Source organism: Acomys minous (assembly GCF_964271855.1).
Source record: "Acomys minous genome assembly, chromosome: 6".
Lineage (NCBI taxonomy): Eukaryota > Metazoa > Chordata > Mammalia > Rodentia > Muridae > Acomys > Acomys minous.
Window position 1 is genome coordinate 36510908 of NC_140487.1, and position 20898 is coordinate 36531805.

At 40.5% G+C, this 20898-nt stretch overlaps 1 protein-coding gene across 5 annotated transcripts in view; it reads right to left on the reverse strand.

Annotated features, from left to right (window-relative positions):
• Window positions 1-20898, reverse strand: part of FBXL13 (F-box and leucine rich repeat protein 13) — a 209671-nt gene that overhangs the window by 138893 nt on the left and 49880 nt on the right. For 4 of the 5 annotated variants that reach the window (XM_084787275.1, XM_084787278.1, XM_084787277.1 and 1 more), the window contains exons 8-9: window positions 11274-11369; window positions 7184-7313 (exon numbers count right to left, since the gene is read on the reverse strand). In XM_084787275.1, coding sequence (XP_084643401.1) covers window positions 7184-7313; window positions 11274-11369 — 226 coding nt within the window. The remainder of the gene's footprint in view (window positions 1-7183; window positions 7314-11273; window positions 11370-20898) is intronic. The other variant, XM_084787279.1, reaches the window with a different exon arrangement.

The window sequence follows — 20898 nt, forward strand, 5'->3', positions numbered from 1 at the left end:
GCTAACGATTCCTTCCTCCGGAGTATAGTCACCCGTAAGCTCATGTTTCACTTCAGGAAGTCTGACCTATTCTTCTGCACTGACAAACAGATGCACTTCAGTATTGAGTCTATTGCCTGAATCCCATATCAGTGTTCCATCATCTGCTTTCAAGATGTCTTAAGATGCACTTTATGGTGCATGTTCCTCGAGCCTTCATTTCTATGAGGGTTACACTGCTATGTCAAGCAGCCAAATAGCCCAAAAGTTCCACCAAATTTATCTTCAATCTAAAACCAGAAAAACCAAACCTCTGGCCAAAGAATCAAGGTTTGGTCAGATTTGCCTCCTTAATTATTGCTATGATAAAAAGATGTTTGTACTAGGAATTATATACTTTAAAAAGTATATAGGAAAATATTTTTAAAACCCTTAAATTTTAAAATGTTTGGACTATCTTGATCCCAACATAAGCATAAACAGTTTACCATAGGCCAGTCGTCATTATTTGATATAGTGAACACACAGTCAATTCACCCGCTGCATGGGAGAGAATTGGCCCACGAATGTTCATTCTCTGAACATCTCTATATGCTACAGATTCTGTTTGTTTGTTTGTTTGTTTGTTTGTTTGAAACAGGGTCTCTCTGTGTAACAGCCTTGGTTGTCTCGGACTCGCTTTGTAGATCAGGCTGGCCTCAAACTCACAGCAATCCACCTGCCTCTGCCTCCCGAGTGCTGGGATTAAAGGCGTGCACCACCACGCCTGGCCATACTCTACAGAATCTTGTGGCTTGTTTTCTCTGTATCCCAAAGCCAGTCCTTAAGACCAGGAAGCTTTTACATGGGATAAAAATCAAGAGATGATTTATAGTTGTGTCTATGTTTAAAAAGAAGACAGAAAAATAGAAAGAGAGGCCAGCCATACCATGAGACAGCCTGCTATCTGAAACATACAAAGCACTATTAAAACTCAACAGCAAGGGAACAAGCAGATTTTAGAATGGCTCCTATACCTTAATAGAGCCAGGTGTGGTGGTGCATGCCTCTAATTCTAGTGCTCAAGGGAGCAGAGGCAAGGGCATCACCAAGGTTCAAGGGCTACAGAGCAAAATCCAGTCTCCAAAGGCAACAAATAAATAAAGCACCTTAATAGACACCTCACCAAAAAGCTGTACATGTAAACATACAAAAAGAGTATGAGCCATTAAGGAAATGAGCTAACAGCAGTGGGAGGCCATTGCACACCTACGAAGACGGCCAGACTCCAGGACAGTGACAGCACCAAGTGTGAAGCAATCTATGAGCTTCTGTTCACTGTCACAGGAATGCGAAGAACTTTTGGCACCCTGGAAAACAGTTCAGTGGTAGACTAGTTCTAGAGACAGATAGTCATGGTTGCACAATACCAAGATACTTAATTCTCAGAACTGACATATATAGAGATTAAAATGGTAATTTGTATGTTATGTGTATCTTTTTTAAAAAAGCAGAAAAGTTGGTTACTTGAAACAATTAACAAAATTAACATGTTTACAAATAAACTATAGTCTGACCAAGAAAAAATATAAACAGGAAACTAGTATTACTAAAAATGAGACATGAAAGAGAGCTTGTTAATGCCAACTTTATTTAAATAAAAGGGATTATAAGATGATGCTATGAACAGTTATTCCCCAACTACAAGAAATACTATCAACAGCTATACCCAACCACAAGAAGTACTATCAACAGTTATACCCCAACTACAGGAAATACTATCAACAGTTACACCCAACTACAGGAAGTACTATCAACAGTTACACCCAACTACAGGAAGTACTATCAACAGTTACACCCAACTACAGGAAGTACTATCAACAGTTACATCCAACTACAGGAAGTACTATCAACAGTTACACCCAACTACAGGAAGTACTATCAACAGTTACACCCAACTACAGGAAGTACTATCAACAGTTACACCCAACTACAGGAAATACTATCAACAGTTACACCCAACTACAGGAAGTACTATCAACAGTTACATCCAACTACAGGAAGTACTATCAACAGTTACACCCAACTACAGGAAGTACTATCAACAGTTACATCCAACTACAGGAAGTACTATCAACAGTTACACCCAACTACAGGAAGTACTATCAACAGTTACACCCAACTACAGGAAGTACTATCAACAGTTACACCCAACTACAGGAAATACTATCAACAGTTACACCCAACTACAGGAAGTACTATCAACAGTTACACCCAACTACAGGAAGTACTATCAACAGTTACATCCAACTACAGGAAGTACTATCAACAGTTACATCCAACTACAGGAAGTACTATCAACAGTTACATCCAACTACAGGAAGTACTATCAACAGTTACACCCAACTACACGAAGTACTATCAACAGTTATACCCCCAACTACAGGAAGTTAACAAATTTCCAGACATTCAAACTATCAAAACTGACCCAAGAAATAAAATCTAAATAGATCTCCAGTAAACAAAGACTGGAAATAAACAAGGAGAACTTCCAGCAAAGAAGAGGCCAGGACTAGACCGGATGGCTTCATTGGTAGATTCCTCTAGACATTTAAAAGATAAGTAGCACTAACCCTCCTCATACACTTTAATAAAAACAAGAAACATAAAGCAGGAGACACTTCCCCCCTGAACTCATTCTTTAATGCCAATATTATCCAAATAAGGATACCAAGCAGCTATCACAAGAAAGAAAACAAAAGACTAAAATTCCTTTAAGATATACATGCAAACACCCATAAGAGGACATATTATTAAAAGGATTGTAGATGATGGATGAATAAGACAGGTCATAGAAAAGCAGCAGTGGGGAGGAGGAAGACAGGAGCCACGAAGTAGACCAGCGAGAGAGAGGATTGTTGGGCGTGAGGTGATGGGGAGGCAAGCATGATTAATATATATTGTATACTTGTATAAAATGTTATCATGAACCCCATTACTATGCTGATAAAAACAATAACATCAAAACCTCTAGCAGAGATGTCCCCGCCTTGCTGTAAACAGCCTTTTTTATTTCCCCACTAATGTGTTTAAACCACTTCCGAGGAACATGTTCTTCAGGGCAACCTGAATCTGTGTTCCTGGGCCATCCTCACTCTTATTTGATCCCAAATAAACTAGCTCTTATTTCCTTTGAGGTAGGAGAAAAAAAAAAGGAATGCAAAGTAGTTCAGTACACAAACACCATTTGATGTGGTTTATACTATTTTAATGGAGTGGAAGGTGGAATGCGAGTGACGAAGGTAACACATTTGACAAAAACCAACACACTTATAAGAAAAAGAAACTCTAGTGTACAATATAATGGATTTCCTCAACCTAATTAAAAAAAAATTAGAGGGTTGGGGGAAACTGACAGATAATGTCTTACTTATTGTGAAAGTCTGAAACTTTCCCCTGAGACAGGAGCAAAGCAAAGATGTCCATGTTGACCACCTGTAATCAACAGTGGGTTCTGACCTGTGTGATTAAGGGAGCAAAAGGAGTTAACAGGCAGAGGAGGGGTGTAGAGTTTCTTTGTAGAATGGTAAAAACGAGCTCGAGTTAGTTGATAGTAATGGATTGCAGCATCATAAATACAATAAAACCACCAGATTGTACTCAATGGTTTAATGAGTAAATTCTGTGTTTGGTGGATTTTTTTTTCATTTTTTAAAATTGCCATTTATTATAGTGTATTCAGATTACACCCAATTCTTATCCCCTCACTTGTATCTTCCAGTTACCACCCTTCCTCCCTCTTCTGTCCTAGTCCCCTCCCCTAGACCTCTGACAAAAGGGGACCTCCTCCCTCACCATACGACCACAGCCTATCAGGTTTCATCTGGATAGCCTGCTTCCCCTTCTCTGGGTTCCAGGACCTCCCCACCAAGGGGAAGCAATCAAATTGAAGGCACCACAGTTCATGTAAGAGGCAGTCCCTACTCCCCCCACAACCATGGAGAATAAGTTGTCCATTGGCTAGATCTGAACAGGGGGTCTAGGTTCACTACATGCATTGTCCTTGGTTGGTGCAACAGTTTGTGTAGGACTCCCATCCCTTGGACTTTGGGTGAGAGTGGTATGGAAGAATGGGAGGATGGAAGGACCCCGAGGGTTCAGGAGCCCCACAAGGAGATCATCAAGGCTGGAGCATCTAGACCCACTGTTTGGTGGAATTTACCTCAATAAACTACACTTGGACTTCTGGAAACACACCCCAACATAACTCAGAAAATTACTGCAGTGTTCAATATTACTGTGACCAAAGTCAGACTGAAGATTTAAATATTACTTCTTGAGTTCACTTACTTTATTCAAAAATTATGTATGTAGTAAGCTGTATATTTTCAATATGTATTTCTTATGTGTGCATGTATAGAGGTAAGTGTGGAGGGATATTTAGAGACAGAAATAGAGACAGAGAGAGAAAGGTTTATAATTATTTTATCTACCTTTAAGACCACAAAAAAGCAATCAGTTCAAATAGTGAAATAAAGAGATGTTCAATCTCCCTCTTTCCACCTAAATTCTAAAATAATGATTGTTTTTTTTTTTTAATGTAATATGAGTCAGGTTTGGTAGTACAAGCCTTTAATCCCAACAGCAGGAGACAGAGGCGGGTGGACCTCTTTGGGTTTGATACCAATCTGGTCTATATCTCAAGTTCCAGGTCAGACAGGGCTACAATAGAGAGACCCTGCCTCAAAAAACAAGAAACAAAATCTATATATGCCTAGAAAATATGTCAGAAATGGTCTTGGTGCATCAGAAATTAGTGGTTCCTTAAGAACCAGTGACTAATGTGACCATACTGAATGAGAAACAGACATGTGGGAATATCTTCTGTGAAAGCAAGACTAACGTTATATTCCTACATGAGCATGGAGGAATTTTAATTCAGCAACATGGCTGCTCTGGAAAGGGATCACATCTAAAGACCTTCTAGGTCTATGTGACCTGGCAGGAATGCAGACACACCCTTCGTACACACCTTTAATCCCAAACAATGAAGGTAAAGTTAGTCTATAGAAGAAAGCAACCATGTTTGAAAGTGACATCTAATTGAGGGGCAGACAAAGTGATGAATCAGAGAAAGATTTGGCAGAGATAGGCTGTGGCCAACTCTCTTGAGAACAGGACAGGAAAGAGAGGCTACTAAAAGAGGGCTTTTTGTTTGGTTGGTTGGTTGGTTGATTGGTTGGTTGGTTTTGTTTTGTTTTGTTTTGTTTTTTGTTTTTTGTTTTTAACTGAGAGTTGATTAAAAAGACAACTTTACAGAGATAAGTTGCAGAGAGGACAAGCCAGACACAGGTAAAGACAGAACAAGCCAGAGAATTATGAGCTAATTATAACATTGCCAGGCACAGTGGCACACACCTGTAATCCCAGCACTTAAGGAGGCAGAGGCAGGCAAATCTCTGTGAGTTTGAGGGCAGCCTGGTCTACAAAGCAAGTCCAGGACAGCCAAGGCTACACAGAGAAACCCTGTCTTGAAAAAAAAAGGCTAAAACATATTGCCAGAAATAGTTTGAGGCCAGGCAGAACAATTCAGTCAGAAAACAAGAGGAGCCAAGAGAAGCCAGTATGAATCAGTCATCTTGAGAGGAGGTTAGACCACAACAGCTGAGTTAAATCAGCCAGAGAGAGTTCATAAAGAGCTAGGAAGTCTTGGGAACTGCTCTCATCTCACGCCCTTATCTGAGGAAATAAAGACAACATTTACACGTGAAACATATTCATGAAATTAAATAGTATGATGATATTAATAAAATAAAATTACAAGTAGAAAAGCATAAAGTAAAAGTGTAAAAAATGGATCCAAGTATAAGCCTAGATAACTACATATCTATGCTCCTTTTCAACACTTCAAAGGAGGTCCTAAGCAACAAGATGAAAATGAGAGAAAAAAGATACAAGAAAAGGAATGCATAGACATAAAGCTGTTATTAATAATAAATGTGATTAAGAATGTCAAACTGTGCAAACCAGGAAGGAAGTTAACACGTGATCCAGTACAGCACAACCATTCCAAGAGGTGTAACTTTCTTCAGTACTAGCATCAACCAGTCTAAATGAGTCATTTTCCTACAATGTCTTTACTTATAAAAATATATATAAATAAAGAAACATTTGAACCCCTTGTGCGTTTCCTCCCTGTTTCACCAAACCTGTTCCAGCCTCCTGTCATTGACTTGAAGTGTGCTATTCTCAAGCACTTTTATGTTACTATGTCCTTAAACCACATATCCATCATTGCAACTGTTTCAAAATAAAGATTAATGTATATGTATATTGTTTTTCACATTGAAACCCTTCATATGACTTTGTTATATGTGGGGTACAAACATATGTGTGTGTGTGTGTGTGTGTGTGTGTGTGTGTCACTCTGTAATTTGACTTTCCCTTTACTATTGTTAGACTTATCCAAAAATGAGATGTTAACTCCATACATGGAATTCTTTCTAATTATCTGGAATCAGTTGGCTAAGTGCATTTTGAAATCTATTTTTTCCTCTGGAAATATATATGGTGAGTAAAAAAGTGAATCTCAAAGAACACATAGGTTAAAGGCCAAGAGCACCGAGGAAACACAAAGCAGCCTTTTGGGAAATAACTTCAATAATCCTCAGCAAGAAAGCAGATTAGTAAACTAGGGTGCATCCACCATACAGAGGTTATTTTATAGTCGTTGGAAAGAATCTAGTAAGTCTAAATGCAACGACACGGAAAGGTTTCCAAGATAAAGGAAAGTACAAACACCACGGCCATCTTCATGTTGTAAGATAAAGCTGTACCTGTAACCTTCAGGGTTGACAGTGGGGAGAAAACAGGAGCCACAAGAGTGTGCTGTCAATGCTGTTCACCTTAATATCATATGCATGTCAACATAACTTTAGAAAAACTGACAAAGCAGGGAACCTTTCCGTAAGTGAATGAACGGTTTCAGAAAGATGAAAGTGAACGCTGTTAGTACCGATGGCCAGTTTTGTTAAAATAAAAATATATTCTCTTCTCTTTAGCAGACAAATTGATGATACATACATGAATTCTAGACAAAAGGGGGAGAGCGATCAAGAAGAACAGCCAAAGGACCAACTCCTGGAGTTATAATCTAGTGACCTAATGCTTCCTCACTTTGACAGGAGACAGGAGAGCCAGGCAGGCCCTGGGTGAGCATACTTACTGACAGCTCTCAAGGTCTTTGTTCGGAAGTGACAGCCTCGGAAGTTCAAACGCAGCACAGTTAGACGCCACTTTTGTAAAGTACTCACAACACGTTTATCTGTAATGTCTTTTGCAGTGGAAAAATCAATCTAAAAGGAATAAATAAAAAGCACTAAGAAATACAAAATATCTATTTAACATAAAATTTTTAAACATTATAAAGCATCAAATACTAGAAGCTCTTTATACAGTCATTTCCAAACAGAAAAAAAAGACTAAAACATTAGAGTGCTCTAAAATGCAAATTCCCCCAAAATAAAGACTATACCTGCAAACACACTTGCAAAAGTATTAGATTTGGCCAGTGAAAAACAAGGTACATTAGGATAAAATTTTTAAACACTTTCTTTCAAGCTAGGGATCAAATCCCCATACATGCTAGACAAGCGAGCACTCCGTTACTGAATTCTATAGTCAGTATACATGCAGCATCTAGCTCCTTTGTGAGTTAAGACAAACAAGGTAGAAAAACAGTGAGATCTCATATATCAGAGAGCTGGGAGAACTCAGAAAATTTGTAACTGCTTGTATTCTTTAATTCCATATACCTCTGTGATTATCAGTCAATGCAATACTTACCCTGACCTCTAATAATTTACAATCATGTGCATGTATATAAAAGACCAAGAAGCAGGATTTTGATAGCAAAAGATGGAGGCAACCTAGTGTCTTCCAATGAGACTGATCAGATAAATTGAGATATCACATATACAATGTAACACTGGACAGGAGTTAAAGCTGGGGCAAAAGAGCACAGCACAGCAAAAGAAGGCATGAGCCAACATAGCCCAACTACTCTGCGCTCTAACTCAGTCCTGGGACAGAATTTCTTATCTGGGAGTTTAACGACAAACTCTGTTCATGAAGACCCCTTGATGCTATTCTTTCGATGAGAGTTGCTTCTCAGAACTCAGAGTTCTACTTCAGAAGAGCCTGAGCAGGAGCAGTGGTCCTATGCTGCTAGTCAGGAGAAGAGCAAGTGAGAGGTTTCCTCATTAATGTTTAGTAATCAAGTACTCAGTGTGTGGACAGCCGGATTACAGTTTGTATTCTAACCCAGGCACTTAACTGATGTGAGCTATTATTTAACTAACTTGTTTTTCTCACTGGTAAAATGAGAAACACGCCAATACCTATCTATGGAGGTAACACAGATAAGCTGCCTAGGATAGCACTCAGAGCACAGGCTGGGCCTAAACTGCAGCTATTTGTTACTGATCCAAAACGCATGACCAAGCCTCACAAAGTATGACGTAAGAACCCTTTTCAAACTGTGTAAGGCATAGAAATAAGCCTGTTTGGTATTGTCAGTGCATAGGCCTACACACAAGATACCCATAAGACACCCATACACACAGCCTGGCAATTTCTTTTCTTTCTTTCTTTCTTTCTTTCTTTCTTTCTTTCTTTCTTTCTTGTTGGGGGGGTGGCATTTGGTGTTTGGAGACAGGGTTTCTCTGTGTAGCCTTGGCTGTCCTGAATTTTCATTGTAGACCAGGCTGGCCTCAAACTCACAGCAATCCACCTGCCTCTGCCTCCCCAAGTGCTGGAATTAGAAGTGTGTGTCACCATTCCCAGCTTCAGCCTGGATATTTTCTAACACAAACTTCTAGGCTAATGTTTTTATATTATTGTCCTACTGTTATTTCTATATTCTTTTTATAAGCTGGAAATGACTGTGCATCTCATCCAAAGAGGCTTTGAGAAGCGTCATGGTCAAGGACAAGAATGAAGCACACATTACCCTTTGGTGACTGCTTATGCCTCGTGGATGGTGCTGATGCTGTAATCTCAACAACTGGGACGCCTTATGGCATCTGTCAAGGTCCAGTGACCATCGTTTTACCTGTTTTCTAAAGTTTGTCCATAGCTGACTTCATGACTGCCCCTCATTGATAATGACTGGAGAACTGATGGTACCATGTTCTAGGGCTGACCTGTGTCCAGGCATCCAGACACTAGGAACAAAATCTGCTAAGCTTTATCACAGAAACTACGAGAAGCAAACAATGTGCCAGTAACTATAGATGAAAGTCGCCTCCATCCCTCCATCCATCCCACCAGGACACCATGCAGTTCTGATTGTGCTGTTCAGTTCTCACTCTGCAATACTGCCACGGGGCTAGGAAATTAGATATGCCTGCCTGGGTTTTAGTTTAAGAAAGTGAATCTAAAACCCAGTCTGCAACTGATTGTAAAGACAGACTTCAGTTGCTACTCCGAGTTCGCAAACAGAGTGGGTGAGTGAGTGAGTAACATGAGTGAAAGAGAGAGAATGTGAGTGTGAGTGAGTGAGTGAGTGAGTGAGTGAGTGAGTGAGTGAGTGAGCGAGTGAGCGAGAGAGTGAGAGAGTGAGTGAGCGAGTGAGCTAGTGAGTGAGGTAAGCCTAAGAATTTGTATCTCCGACAAGCTCTTCTGTGATGCTGATGCTATTGGTCTCAGGACCACACTCAGAGAACAGATGGTTTAAAGCAACAAATCTCTTATTTATGTGATGGCTGTTTGGGGGTGTTCCTTTTAACTCTGGAAAACTCATAAAGAAAGAAAAAGTGAATACAAGTGTTCTACAGGGGGAAAAAAGAACTCACACACAATATTAAATAGACTGATCCTGCATGAGCCAGGCAGGAATTTCAAAATTCAGCCTGTTGGATACAAGTGTAGGAAAATACAAGCCCGTGGCAGGGCAGAACAAAGCCAGAGCCAAGAGTATCCTTGGGATCTCCTTCCTCTGAGTTCTGTCTCTCCCTGTGAGAGTTCAAGAACAGCACAACTAAGGAGGCAATGAGAAGCTGAGATAAGAAGTTGGATGTTCAAATTTTGGGTGTTTCTAACAAAAGCTTAAAAAATATTATCCAGGCCAGCCTGGTCTACAAAGCAAGTCCAGGACAGCCAAGGCTACACAGAGAGAGACCATGTCTCAAAAAACCAAAAAAATAAAAATAAATAAATAAATAATAAATAAAATAAATAAAAAATATTGTCCATATTTATATATTAATTTTCTTGTTTATCACTTGGCCTTTTCTACTCCAAGTCCATATAAACTCCTGGCTCTCATCAGTTCTACATGCTATCAGCCAAGTCCAGTAAAGAAATCCCTTCTCTTTTTCAGAACTAACCTTACAGTTATGAGTATGATTACAGTATGATTACAACTCATATACTCTAAAAGTTTCTCCCCACCCCACCCCCTCCCCCCAGGGCTGGAAAAATGGCTCAGTGGTTAAGAGCACTGGCTGCTTTTCCAGAGGACCCAGGTTCAGTTCTCAGCACCCACATGGTACACAACAGCTTCTTCTGTAACTCCAATTCCAAAGAATATAATGTCTTTTTCTGGCCTTGTAGGTACCAGGCATGCATGTGGTACAGAGACATACATGCAGGCAAAATATCACACACATAGAATAATTATAAAAGCTAATAACAAAAAAACCTAATAATAATGAAATTTTTTTCTTTCTTTTATTCTTTTTTGGGGGGTTGGGGGGTTAGATAAGGTCTCTCTATATAGTTCTGGCTGTCCTGGAACTCACCTTGTAGACCAGGCTGGCCTTGAACTCACAGAGATCTACCTGCCTCAGCCTCCTGAGTGCTGGGATAAAAGGCGTGCACTACCATGCCTAGCTATCATTTTTTGTTCCTTAAACATTTCTTTCCTACAGTCAAGAGCTCATCACAGGGTCTGTGCTCATCAACAGGAATAAGAACACAAATAATTAAACAAGCACAAGGCACAACTTATCCAACAAAATGGGGCTTTGCTTCAATCTAAAAATAATACCCGACTCACATAGCCCGCCGTTTAAAACTTAAAATCTAGATCTATCTCTTAAGATAATGCTATTCCCTGACTTTGCCTCTTCCTCCAGGTTTGGGCTGACCAACAAATCAAAAACACACACACAAAAAAAAGAGCAGTTTCTGCAGGTGGCCACAGAGAGGGGAGGGAGGAGCAGGGAAGAAGGCAGCCCTGCTGTAGGGCTTTACATAAGCTCACTCCCCGTTTGTCTTTGAGAGGAACCTTGCCTCCCTGCACGTCTACTTACAGCATTCCACAGGGAGCCTTGCTGTATCATCGCCATCCAGGAGCGGCAGACTTGACTACACATGATCATATCTTTTAAAGTGAGGTACAAGAAAATCTAGATGCAGAGGAAAGAAAAATAGTTTTGAACGATATATGAGTTTTGGGTGTAGTTCTTCCATTGTGTGTATTAGCAACAGCAATGTCTTCTCTGTATTAGAAAAGAGGACATTGGAAGGCTAGAGCTATGTCTCAAGGGAGGAATTTATCTGAAGGCTAAGAAGTTATCAGCTGCCACCTTTTCTCACACGGTGCAACGCCATCCTTTTCTAAAGATGTGCTCTGTACCGCATTCTTTTGACGGTTGGTTGGTTTGGTTTGGTTTTTGTTTGATTTGAAACAGGATCTTACTGTGCAGCTCTGGCTGATCTGGAACGTGCTACATAAACTAGGCTGGCCTTGACCTCACAGAGATCTTCCTGCCTCCCCAAACTGGGATGCATGCGCCACCACGTCCAGCCACGCACTGTGTCCTGATAGTGAGTCCTGTACAAAGTCCTGTGCTCAGTCACTCATACTGCTCCCTGGTTCTCTAGAGCCCTTTGGAGGGCAGCGATCGTTTCTCAGACCTCTTATAAGCGTGAATCTGAGAACTGTTTTTCAAAGCTGCATCACAAACTATAATCTTACAATGAACTGAACAAAATACAGTATGGAACTCTCTAGTGTAGTCTATGTTCGTAGCTCTTTCCAGTATTTTCTTATTGTTGAGCTGCAAGCTCTATATAAGGAGTTTCATGTAGACCTCTTGCAAATATGATCATGTGATCCTTCAATTTACAGCAGTAGAGAGATAGTGAAAAGATGAAACACATTTGTTTTTGTTTTCTGAATGAAGGTAGTATTCTGGAAGAAAGCTAATGATTTTTTCTCTAAATTGTAGTTGATATGTTGTTGTTAATTTACCAGTATGTCCTATAACAATGTTTATTATTAGGCCCATAATTATTATTACGGTAGTATTTTTTAACCTGCTAGCAATCAATCAAGACACAGACATCTGTTATATTTTAAAATAGCCTTAGTTAACCTGGGGCAGGGCAGATATTAATCCCCTAAACTACTTCCCATAGTAGGGCAGGTATGAAATCCCTGCCCCAATCCCATGCCATCTGCTTCTAATAATTTCTATCAAACTACCTCCCATCCATAATCCAATATACTTGGTAATGCTCTTCATCTGGGCTAAATCCTCCATCCATGCTGGCCACGTGCTTCTCCTCCACTTAACCCATGATGGCCTTCCCTCTTCTCCTCTCTTCTCCTCTGGTCTCCCTTCTTTCCAAGATTCTCTCTGTCTCCCCAAGCCCAGGAACCTTGGCCACACCTATCCCATTTGCCCTGCCCAGGTGTAATTAGCATCAAAATACATCAGACCAACACTGAGACACAGAACTCATTCAATAGGATGAACTGAATTTTGCTGAAGTTATGATATTCTTGGGAAAGTTCAATAAACCCATCTGACTTCTTGAAAAATAGTAGACTGAAAAAAATTCTTCATACAAAATATCAATGAATCCTAGAATAAATTTCAAATATAACTTGAATTATTTTTAAGTAAAGGAAGTCTTAAGACCCCCTTATCCCCCATAAATCCAGACTGACCAAGTACTCCTGCTACAGTTGTCTGGAGAGGCAATAGGGATGGATTCATAACAAATGGGCCCCGTAAGTCTATGCAGTCACAGAAGACAGTTACCAGTGTATATAAGAGGCACACGCACATACTGAACACTACAGTCCCACTGGAATAAAAATAAGACTAAAGGTAATAAGCAAAGACCATCTACCATGCCTACTTTAATCACTTCTGGACTCCACCTGAAATTTATGACCTTTACAGCTGCATTTGATATGTTAGCATGCAACTAGGTTCCAAACTGAAAACAACCCTGGGGCATCTGTCAGAAATAAATCATTGTCTCTAAAGAGACATAATGGAGCCAAGCATTACAGAACTGCCACAGATTAAGCCCAAATAAAATGAAAGGCTAACCAAAAACTGCAAAATATGAGGGGGGAAATTCATCAAAAATGAACCCAAATGAAAACATCACTGTAGACTGTGATTACCAAACCTTTAGGCCTTTAAGGCAATAAATATAGGGAAGATGGCATCTTTGAGAAAGATACTGTCAAAAAAGACTAAAATCTGTCTAAAAATTAAATAGGAGCAGGAAAGATGGCTTGGTAGTTAAGAGCTATGCTGCTCTTCCAGAAGACTTCAGTTCAGTTCCCAGCACCACCTCAGGCAGCTCAAATGTTGTATGTATCTCCAGACCATGGAGGATCCCATACCCTCTGGCCTCTTTGAGCATGCTCAGGTGCACGCACACACACACACACACACACACACACACACACACACAAATAAATCTTTAAAAGTAAAATTCATGTGAATTAAATATATAACTATTGAAATAAAAATTCAGTAGATGAGTTAAAACAGTAGAAAATAAGCAACTGGAATACATATCTGAGAAAATTATAAAAATAAAGCTCACATGGATTTGGAAATAAAAAAGACAAAGGAGGCTAAGAGACATGTTACATAGCATGAAAAAGTCTAACATACTTCTTTACAGAGCTCTAAGAGGGAGTGGAATCTAAAATGCTAAAACAACCACAGATTAAAATGTTGTAGGGGGGAAAAAGTCTGCCAGCATAACGAAATTGCAAACAACCTAAAGCAACAACAACAACAGCATAATTGTAATGTAACCAGAGATAATGAATGGTATCTGAATTCTGTCCCTGCTGGTGTAATAAAAGACCCTGGCAAAAGCAACTTAAAGAGGAAAGAGTATTGTTAGCATAGTATCAACATACAGTCCACCACAGCAGGGAAGATGATACAGGGGCCTGAGACAACTGGTCAACCTCATATCCACAGTCAGGAAGCTGTGGAAAATGAATGCATGTGCTCAACCAGCTTTCTAGGAACCACAGCAGAAAGGGTACATCCCACTTTTAGGATGGTTCCACCCAGCCCCTACTAACCTAATTAACATAATCCCTCACTGGACATGCACCTTTGAGGCCATCCCAGATCCTGGCAAGCTGACAATTACCACTGATGATCACAGAGTACAACAAAATAGGGCAAGGATCAGAAGATAACCATCAACCTCAGGTGCCATGTCCCAGTAGGTTCCAACCCAAGAATGACCATTAAGTACATGTTCTAGAACAAAGTTTCAGTTTGCCCTCACTTAGAACCTCCACAAAGAAAATTTAAATCCCAAGGAGGCGGGGTGGGGAGGGGGCTGGGGGGGGGTGGATATAAATAGTTAATTATGAACAAAGAATCTAACAAGTATATAGCTTAACACACTAACCTTGTAAGGTAGTAGTTTAACTAAGATATTAGACAGGGTGGGGGTCGGGGGTTGGAGAGCTGCTAAACACTTAAAAATGCTTTGCTGATCTATAGGACTCAATCTGGATGGTAACTTCCGTTCCAGGAGCTACACTGCCCTCTCTGGCCTCCTCAGCACCTGCCCCCACTCCTTTGCTCCCTCCATCCCTCCCTCCCTCCCTCTCTCCCTCCCTCCCTCCCTCCCTTCTTCAAGTTTTAAAGAAATTAAACACTAGATGATAATAGCCTAAGAGTGGACAGACAGTAATCAGTACTAAAATAGTCTAAATTCAGTTTTTGTTCAGGAAGAAAAATAAACATATTCATTCATATTGGTCTTATTAAAAAGTGTACATGCCGTGCTAGCTTCCGCTTAAGCAGCACAAAGAAGCATGGCCCTTGAGTGAGGGTGACAAGGAAGCTCACGAAGCGTTCCAAACTTATCGACCTGGCTTCTCAACGTTTATATTTCTACTCATACATAAGTGCTTCTCTTGGCCTTAATCAGAGAGTCCTCTAGTGAACATTGGTGAATGCAGAGACTCATCATAATGAGAATAAGTGATGGCTGAGAGCCTAGCCCTAATGGATACATTTGTACCGTGCTCTCAGAGAACACTGCAGAAAGGGGCAGCAAGAATGAGAGAGCCGGCATCTGATCACGTGGTCGGGAGGCTGGGCAGCAGCACACAGAGGAAGGGGAAGCAGGCTATTCAGATGAGACTTGATAGGCTGAGGTCACATGGTGGGGGAGGAGGTTCCCCCCCCATGACTTCCATCAGAGGTCTAGGGGAGGGGAGTAGGGTGGAAGAGGGAGAGAGGGTGGAAAGGGGAAGATACAAGGGAGGGGATAACAACCGAATGTAATCTGAATAAATTATAATTTTTCAAAAAAGAATGTAAGAGCTAGAAGATAGGGAAAGGATTATGAATAACTCTGTCTGTGTAGGACACAGCCTCCCAGTAGCTGCCCATGTCTGTGCTGGGTCTGCTCAGGATGGGCCTGTCAACACTGGGGCATGGACAGAGCAGTTCAGGGTGCCTCCCTGTCATAACTGCTGAATGATTTGCTGCTGATATGCTCAGAAAGAGCCGGAGTCATTGTCTTCAGAGGCTACAGTGGATGGTTCCAACCCAGGGCTCACACACATGTCTCTGGTTAAACTGAATGAGTCACAAAACAAAGGCAAGAGTCATGAGTCTGGGGAGGGCCTTGGTAGAGATGCTGAGTGCAAGGTTAATAGGGGTGGAAGAGAATCCGGAGAGAGCGGGACTGGAGGGAGAAAGAGCCAGAACACTTTGCATACATGTATGAAACTTCAAAGACACAATGAGGGTTTTTTTTTAACTGCATGTTTTAAAAATAAGAGTAATCAGTGAAATCGAAAGAAAATATTTTGTATATCTTCTAGACATGAAAGTAGGAAAATGTTAAAACTCAATTATTTTAAAAGGCAGGAAGGAAAAAGTCCATAAAAATATCACTGCATATAAAATGAAATAAGAACCCAAGTATATATCAATAGTAATGTTTTGGTTTTTTGGGTTTTTTTGTTTTGTTTTGTTTTGTTTTGTTTTGTTTTCCCAACAGGCTTCTGTAGTCCAGGCTATCAACTCTTGATCTGCCATCTGTGCCTCCCCAGTGCTAGGATTATAAATATGCTGATATCATTATACCTGGCAAAAATCACAATTAGTTTTTAAAGATTCACCAGTTATCCGGACTTGGTAGCACATGCCTATAATCCCAGCACTCAGGGAGGCAAAGACAGGAAGATCTCTGTGAGTTGGAGGCCAGCCTGATTTACAAAGCAAGTCTAAAACAGCCAAGGCGACACAGAGAAACCCTGTCTTGAAACAACAACAAACAAATTCATCAGTTAGAAAACAAAAGTCACAGCTAATAATGCTTTTTGCCCTGATTTTCCCTGAGTGTTAACATAGGTTATTAGTTCTTTCATTTCTATTCACTTTGCTTAATACTATCTCATTTAGGTAAATGTTAAATCTTATGAAGAGAACTCCTATACATAATGAAAACAATCCAGACACTTTACTAGAGCTGTCCAACAATAGGAAATGGGTGTGTGTCCAGCAACATGTCCACAGGGTTACAGCAAGAATCTGACTAGTCCAAGACGATGATGACGACACCTCAATATTGGCAGAAGAGTGTGAAGAGGTAAGCTTCCTGGCCTCTGTCAGGTCTTCTGGGGAAAGTCCCACTGACAAATATGTGGAGATCTAATAGTAAAAGGCAAAGATGAAACAGTGCAGCCTGCACTTACAGAGTAATTTACTGTCGACACTGTGGCCATGCACCTGGGTGACTGATACGATCCAGGAGGATTGTGAGTTTCAGGGTCGGGGTTGTTTCCTGATACAGCTTCTTTTTCAATAAATTAATGATGAATGAACAAGTAAACGTCTTCTTTCCCATAAAAGTCACATGGCTACGCTGTAGGAAGATACTGGCTAATTTACATCTCTGGATCCCCAGAGCCATGGCACTATATCTGGGTCATGAAAGTCAGAGAGGGACCCTAGGGCTCACCCGGCCCTTTGAAAGGAATATTGCAAGAAACCCTGACTCTTTTTTTTTCTCCTTTATTAATTTATTCTTGTTACATCTCAATGGTTATCCCATCCCTTGTATCCTCCCATTCTTCCCTCCCTCCTCTTTTCCCCTTACTCCCCTCCCCTATGACTGTTCCTGAGGGGGATTACCTCCCCCTGTATATGCTCATAGGGCATCAAGTCTCCTCTTATTTACAAGGATCCTGACATTTCGAGGGAAATGTCCTGATAATCCAGGCTCAATGCCCCATCTCAAGATCCTTAATCATATCTGAAAAAAACTTTGATTTTGCTACATAAGGTGGCACATTCCACAGTTCTCGAGATCAGGATGGGGGCACACTTGGGAGGCTCTGCCTATTGTCCTATGTGAGAACAAACTCTAAGAGCGGGGAAGGCAAAGCAATGCAGAGGCTGTGCTTCTGTGTGTCATGCTGTACTAACTAAAGCAGGTGTGAGCACACTGCTGTTCCTTACATTTCTCCACAGGTCTGAAATAGCTTGTGATCTCACTTTTGAGTAATTTCAGCTAAGGAGGTGAGAGGGTAGTCCTCACGAAGACTGATGAAACGCTGCTGACAGGAACTGCAGATGATCAAATAAATAGCACAACAGTCCATGTTTGTGAACTGGAAGGCATAATAAGAACATAAGAGGAACCAAGCCAGGCTTTTACAATTGCCCAGGATATAAACAGCAAACACACACAACTGAGACCCATACAAGACAATCCCAACAATTAGCCAAAGAACAGATACTATGAACAATAAAAACGTAAGACGTCAGTTCTATCTAAAGTCTACATTATCAATCGATTCTTTCAAATTTCCAAAGACCCCTTTTGTAAAAATGGAAGCCAGTCCTCAAATGCGCATGTAATTGCAAGAAGTATCAAGCAGCCAAAACAGCTTTAAATAACAATAGTTAGAGGGGTCCCATTTCCTGACTTCAAGCTTACTACAGAGCTGCAACAATCAAAACACTAAGCTACAGAGCAGATATACAGACCACACAATGGGATGGGGAGTCCAGAAATAGACACAACTATGGCTAATTATATGCAACAAGGAGGCCAAACTACTCAATGGCAGAAGAACGGTTTCTCAATAAACTGTGCGCCCAAGTATAAAAGAAAGGATATAGGGTATATAGGGTATATAGGGTATGTTGGAGAAATGGCTCAGAGGTTAAGATCACTGGCTGACCTTTCAGAGGTCCTGAGTTCAATTCCCAGCCACCCCATATGGTGGCTCACAACCATCTATAATGACATCTGGTGCCCTCTTCTGGCTCGCAGGTGTACAAGCAGACACAACATTGTATATATAATAAATAAATCTTAAAAAAAAAAAAAGATATAGGACATATTTCCATATAAAAACAAAATCTACCCGAAATGGATCAATGGCCTAAATATAAGAACTAAAACTATAAAATTCTTAGGAGAAAACATAAAGGTAAATTTAATGATGTCAAAAGCACAAGCAACACAGGAAAAGATAAGTCAGGCTTCATCAAAATGTAAAACTTTCATACATTGAAATATGGAAAAGAAGGTAAAACATTCACTTTTTGTTTATGCATTGCCACTGTGTCGTGGGGAGGTATATTTATATGCACACTCTGTGTGTGTGTGTGTGTGTGTGTGTGTGTGTAGCAATGTGTGGAGGCCAGAAGTTGACATTAGGATGTCTTCCTCAACTGCTTCTCCAGATTTATTTATTTGTTTATGAACGAACAGTCTTTCAATGAACTTGGAGGTCGGATTCTGGCTGTACTGCCTGGCCTGTGAGTCCCCAGGATCTGCATCTTTGGCCCCAAGCACTGGGGTTATGGATGCACACTACACACTCAGCTTCTCAGGCAGGTGCTGAGGACCTGAACTCTGGTCTTCACACTTGTGCACCAAGCCCTACAGCCCTGAGGTTCCTCAGCAGCCTCATTACTAAATGATTTCTATTAGAAAACTTAGTTTATTTTACCCATATTGTAGGATTCAGTCATTCTCCACTGTAAGTTCCAATAGGGTATTAATTATAAACAACAGCAAAAGTACCCACATCTAAACATATCCTACTCATTATTCAGATGTTAAATTCTTGCACAAATGGATTTGGGCTTTTACTTAAAAGCTATACTTTGGGAGCTGGCTGTGGTGGCTCACGCCTTTAATCCCAGCACTCTGGGAGGCAGAGGTAGGCAGATCTCTGTAAGTTTGAGGCCAGCCTGGTCTACAAAGCAAGTCTAAGGCAGCCAAGGTTACACAGAGAAACTCTGTCTCAAAATAATAAAATAATAATAATAATAATAATAATAATAATAATAATAATAATAATATCAAAAGGCTATGCTTTTCATTGCTGTTTGCCTAGTAAACAAGACTCCATAATGCCTTTCCCATTATGTGTGCATTTGCCACTTCTCCCACTGTGTAGTGCATTACTCATTTATTCATTAGCTCGTTTAACACTTACCTGTCAGGTGCCTATTTTACAGTGTCATACCTCATTAATTTCATATAAAATTTCCCAGAGATATTTGGAGGGGAAAAAAAAGTTCCACATTTCAATAAGGAATAAGCTATTTCAGACCTACACTTTACCATAAACCTCTACTTTCTCCTAAGGAATGGAGCCATAATTACATAATATACAAAGAATTTTCAAATGTCCATATGCAATAACCCTTGGAAATACTAGAAATTAATTCCATATGCAACACTGGCTGTTGCCAATATAACTCCCGGAAAGAACACTGTGGTAAGGGGCTAGACTTTCCAACTTAATTCCATAGATAATCACCTGTCAAGTTATTTTATGTAAGCCACAAAAGTGACAAGATATGAAACAGAGAAAAAGAGGAGTTTTAAGAAATCTGTTTGCCACTAAAGTCTATATGTTAGGAGGCTGTTGAATCTGTCAACCTCCCAGCACCAGCTCTGTGCCTGGGGGTCTTTGGAGACAAAAGAGCATCCAGGGAGTCATCAATAATGGATTGAGAAAGGGAAATGGAAGAGCCCTTCACAAGAGAAATGGAGGGATGTAACAAGAAAACAAATGATGAGAGGAAAACTCCTGAGTAAGTGGAGAATAACAGCACATACGTACACACACACACACACACACACACACACACACACACACACCACTCTATGGGTACAAGGAAGCCAGCACCCCCAGAAACTGAAGCAGATCAGGGTGCCATATGATCCAAGTTAAGGCTACAGAGACAGCCGGAAGAGTCAACCAAGGGTCTGAGAGTCTTCAAGGCTGCAGCCCTCTCCTCCCTCCTGCCTTGTGTGGACGAGAGGGAAGCTTCTGGAAGATAATGGAGATGCTCTCCCAACAGCAGTCTGTAGAATGTCAGCCATACACAGAAACACCAGAAGTACACCACATATTTCATTTTAAGTGACAAAAACAAAAAAACAAACAAAACAAAAAAACAAAAACAAAACCCTGTGAAGAAAGATCTCTGGTGCCTTCTAGGATCATAAGCCCTGAGTTAAAATTCTATGACTCTCTGCTAAAAGATGCAATACTTTCCATGGAGAAAAGAATGTGTGATACTCATAAGAACTAACTCTTCCCCCCAACCCATATTCTAGAAATTAGCGTGGTATCAGGGTATCAGCACGTGTGTTCCATAT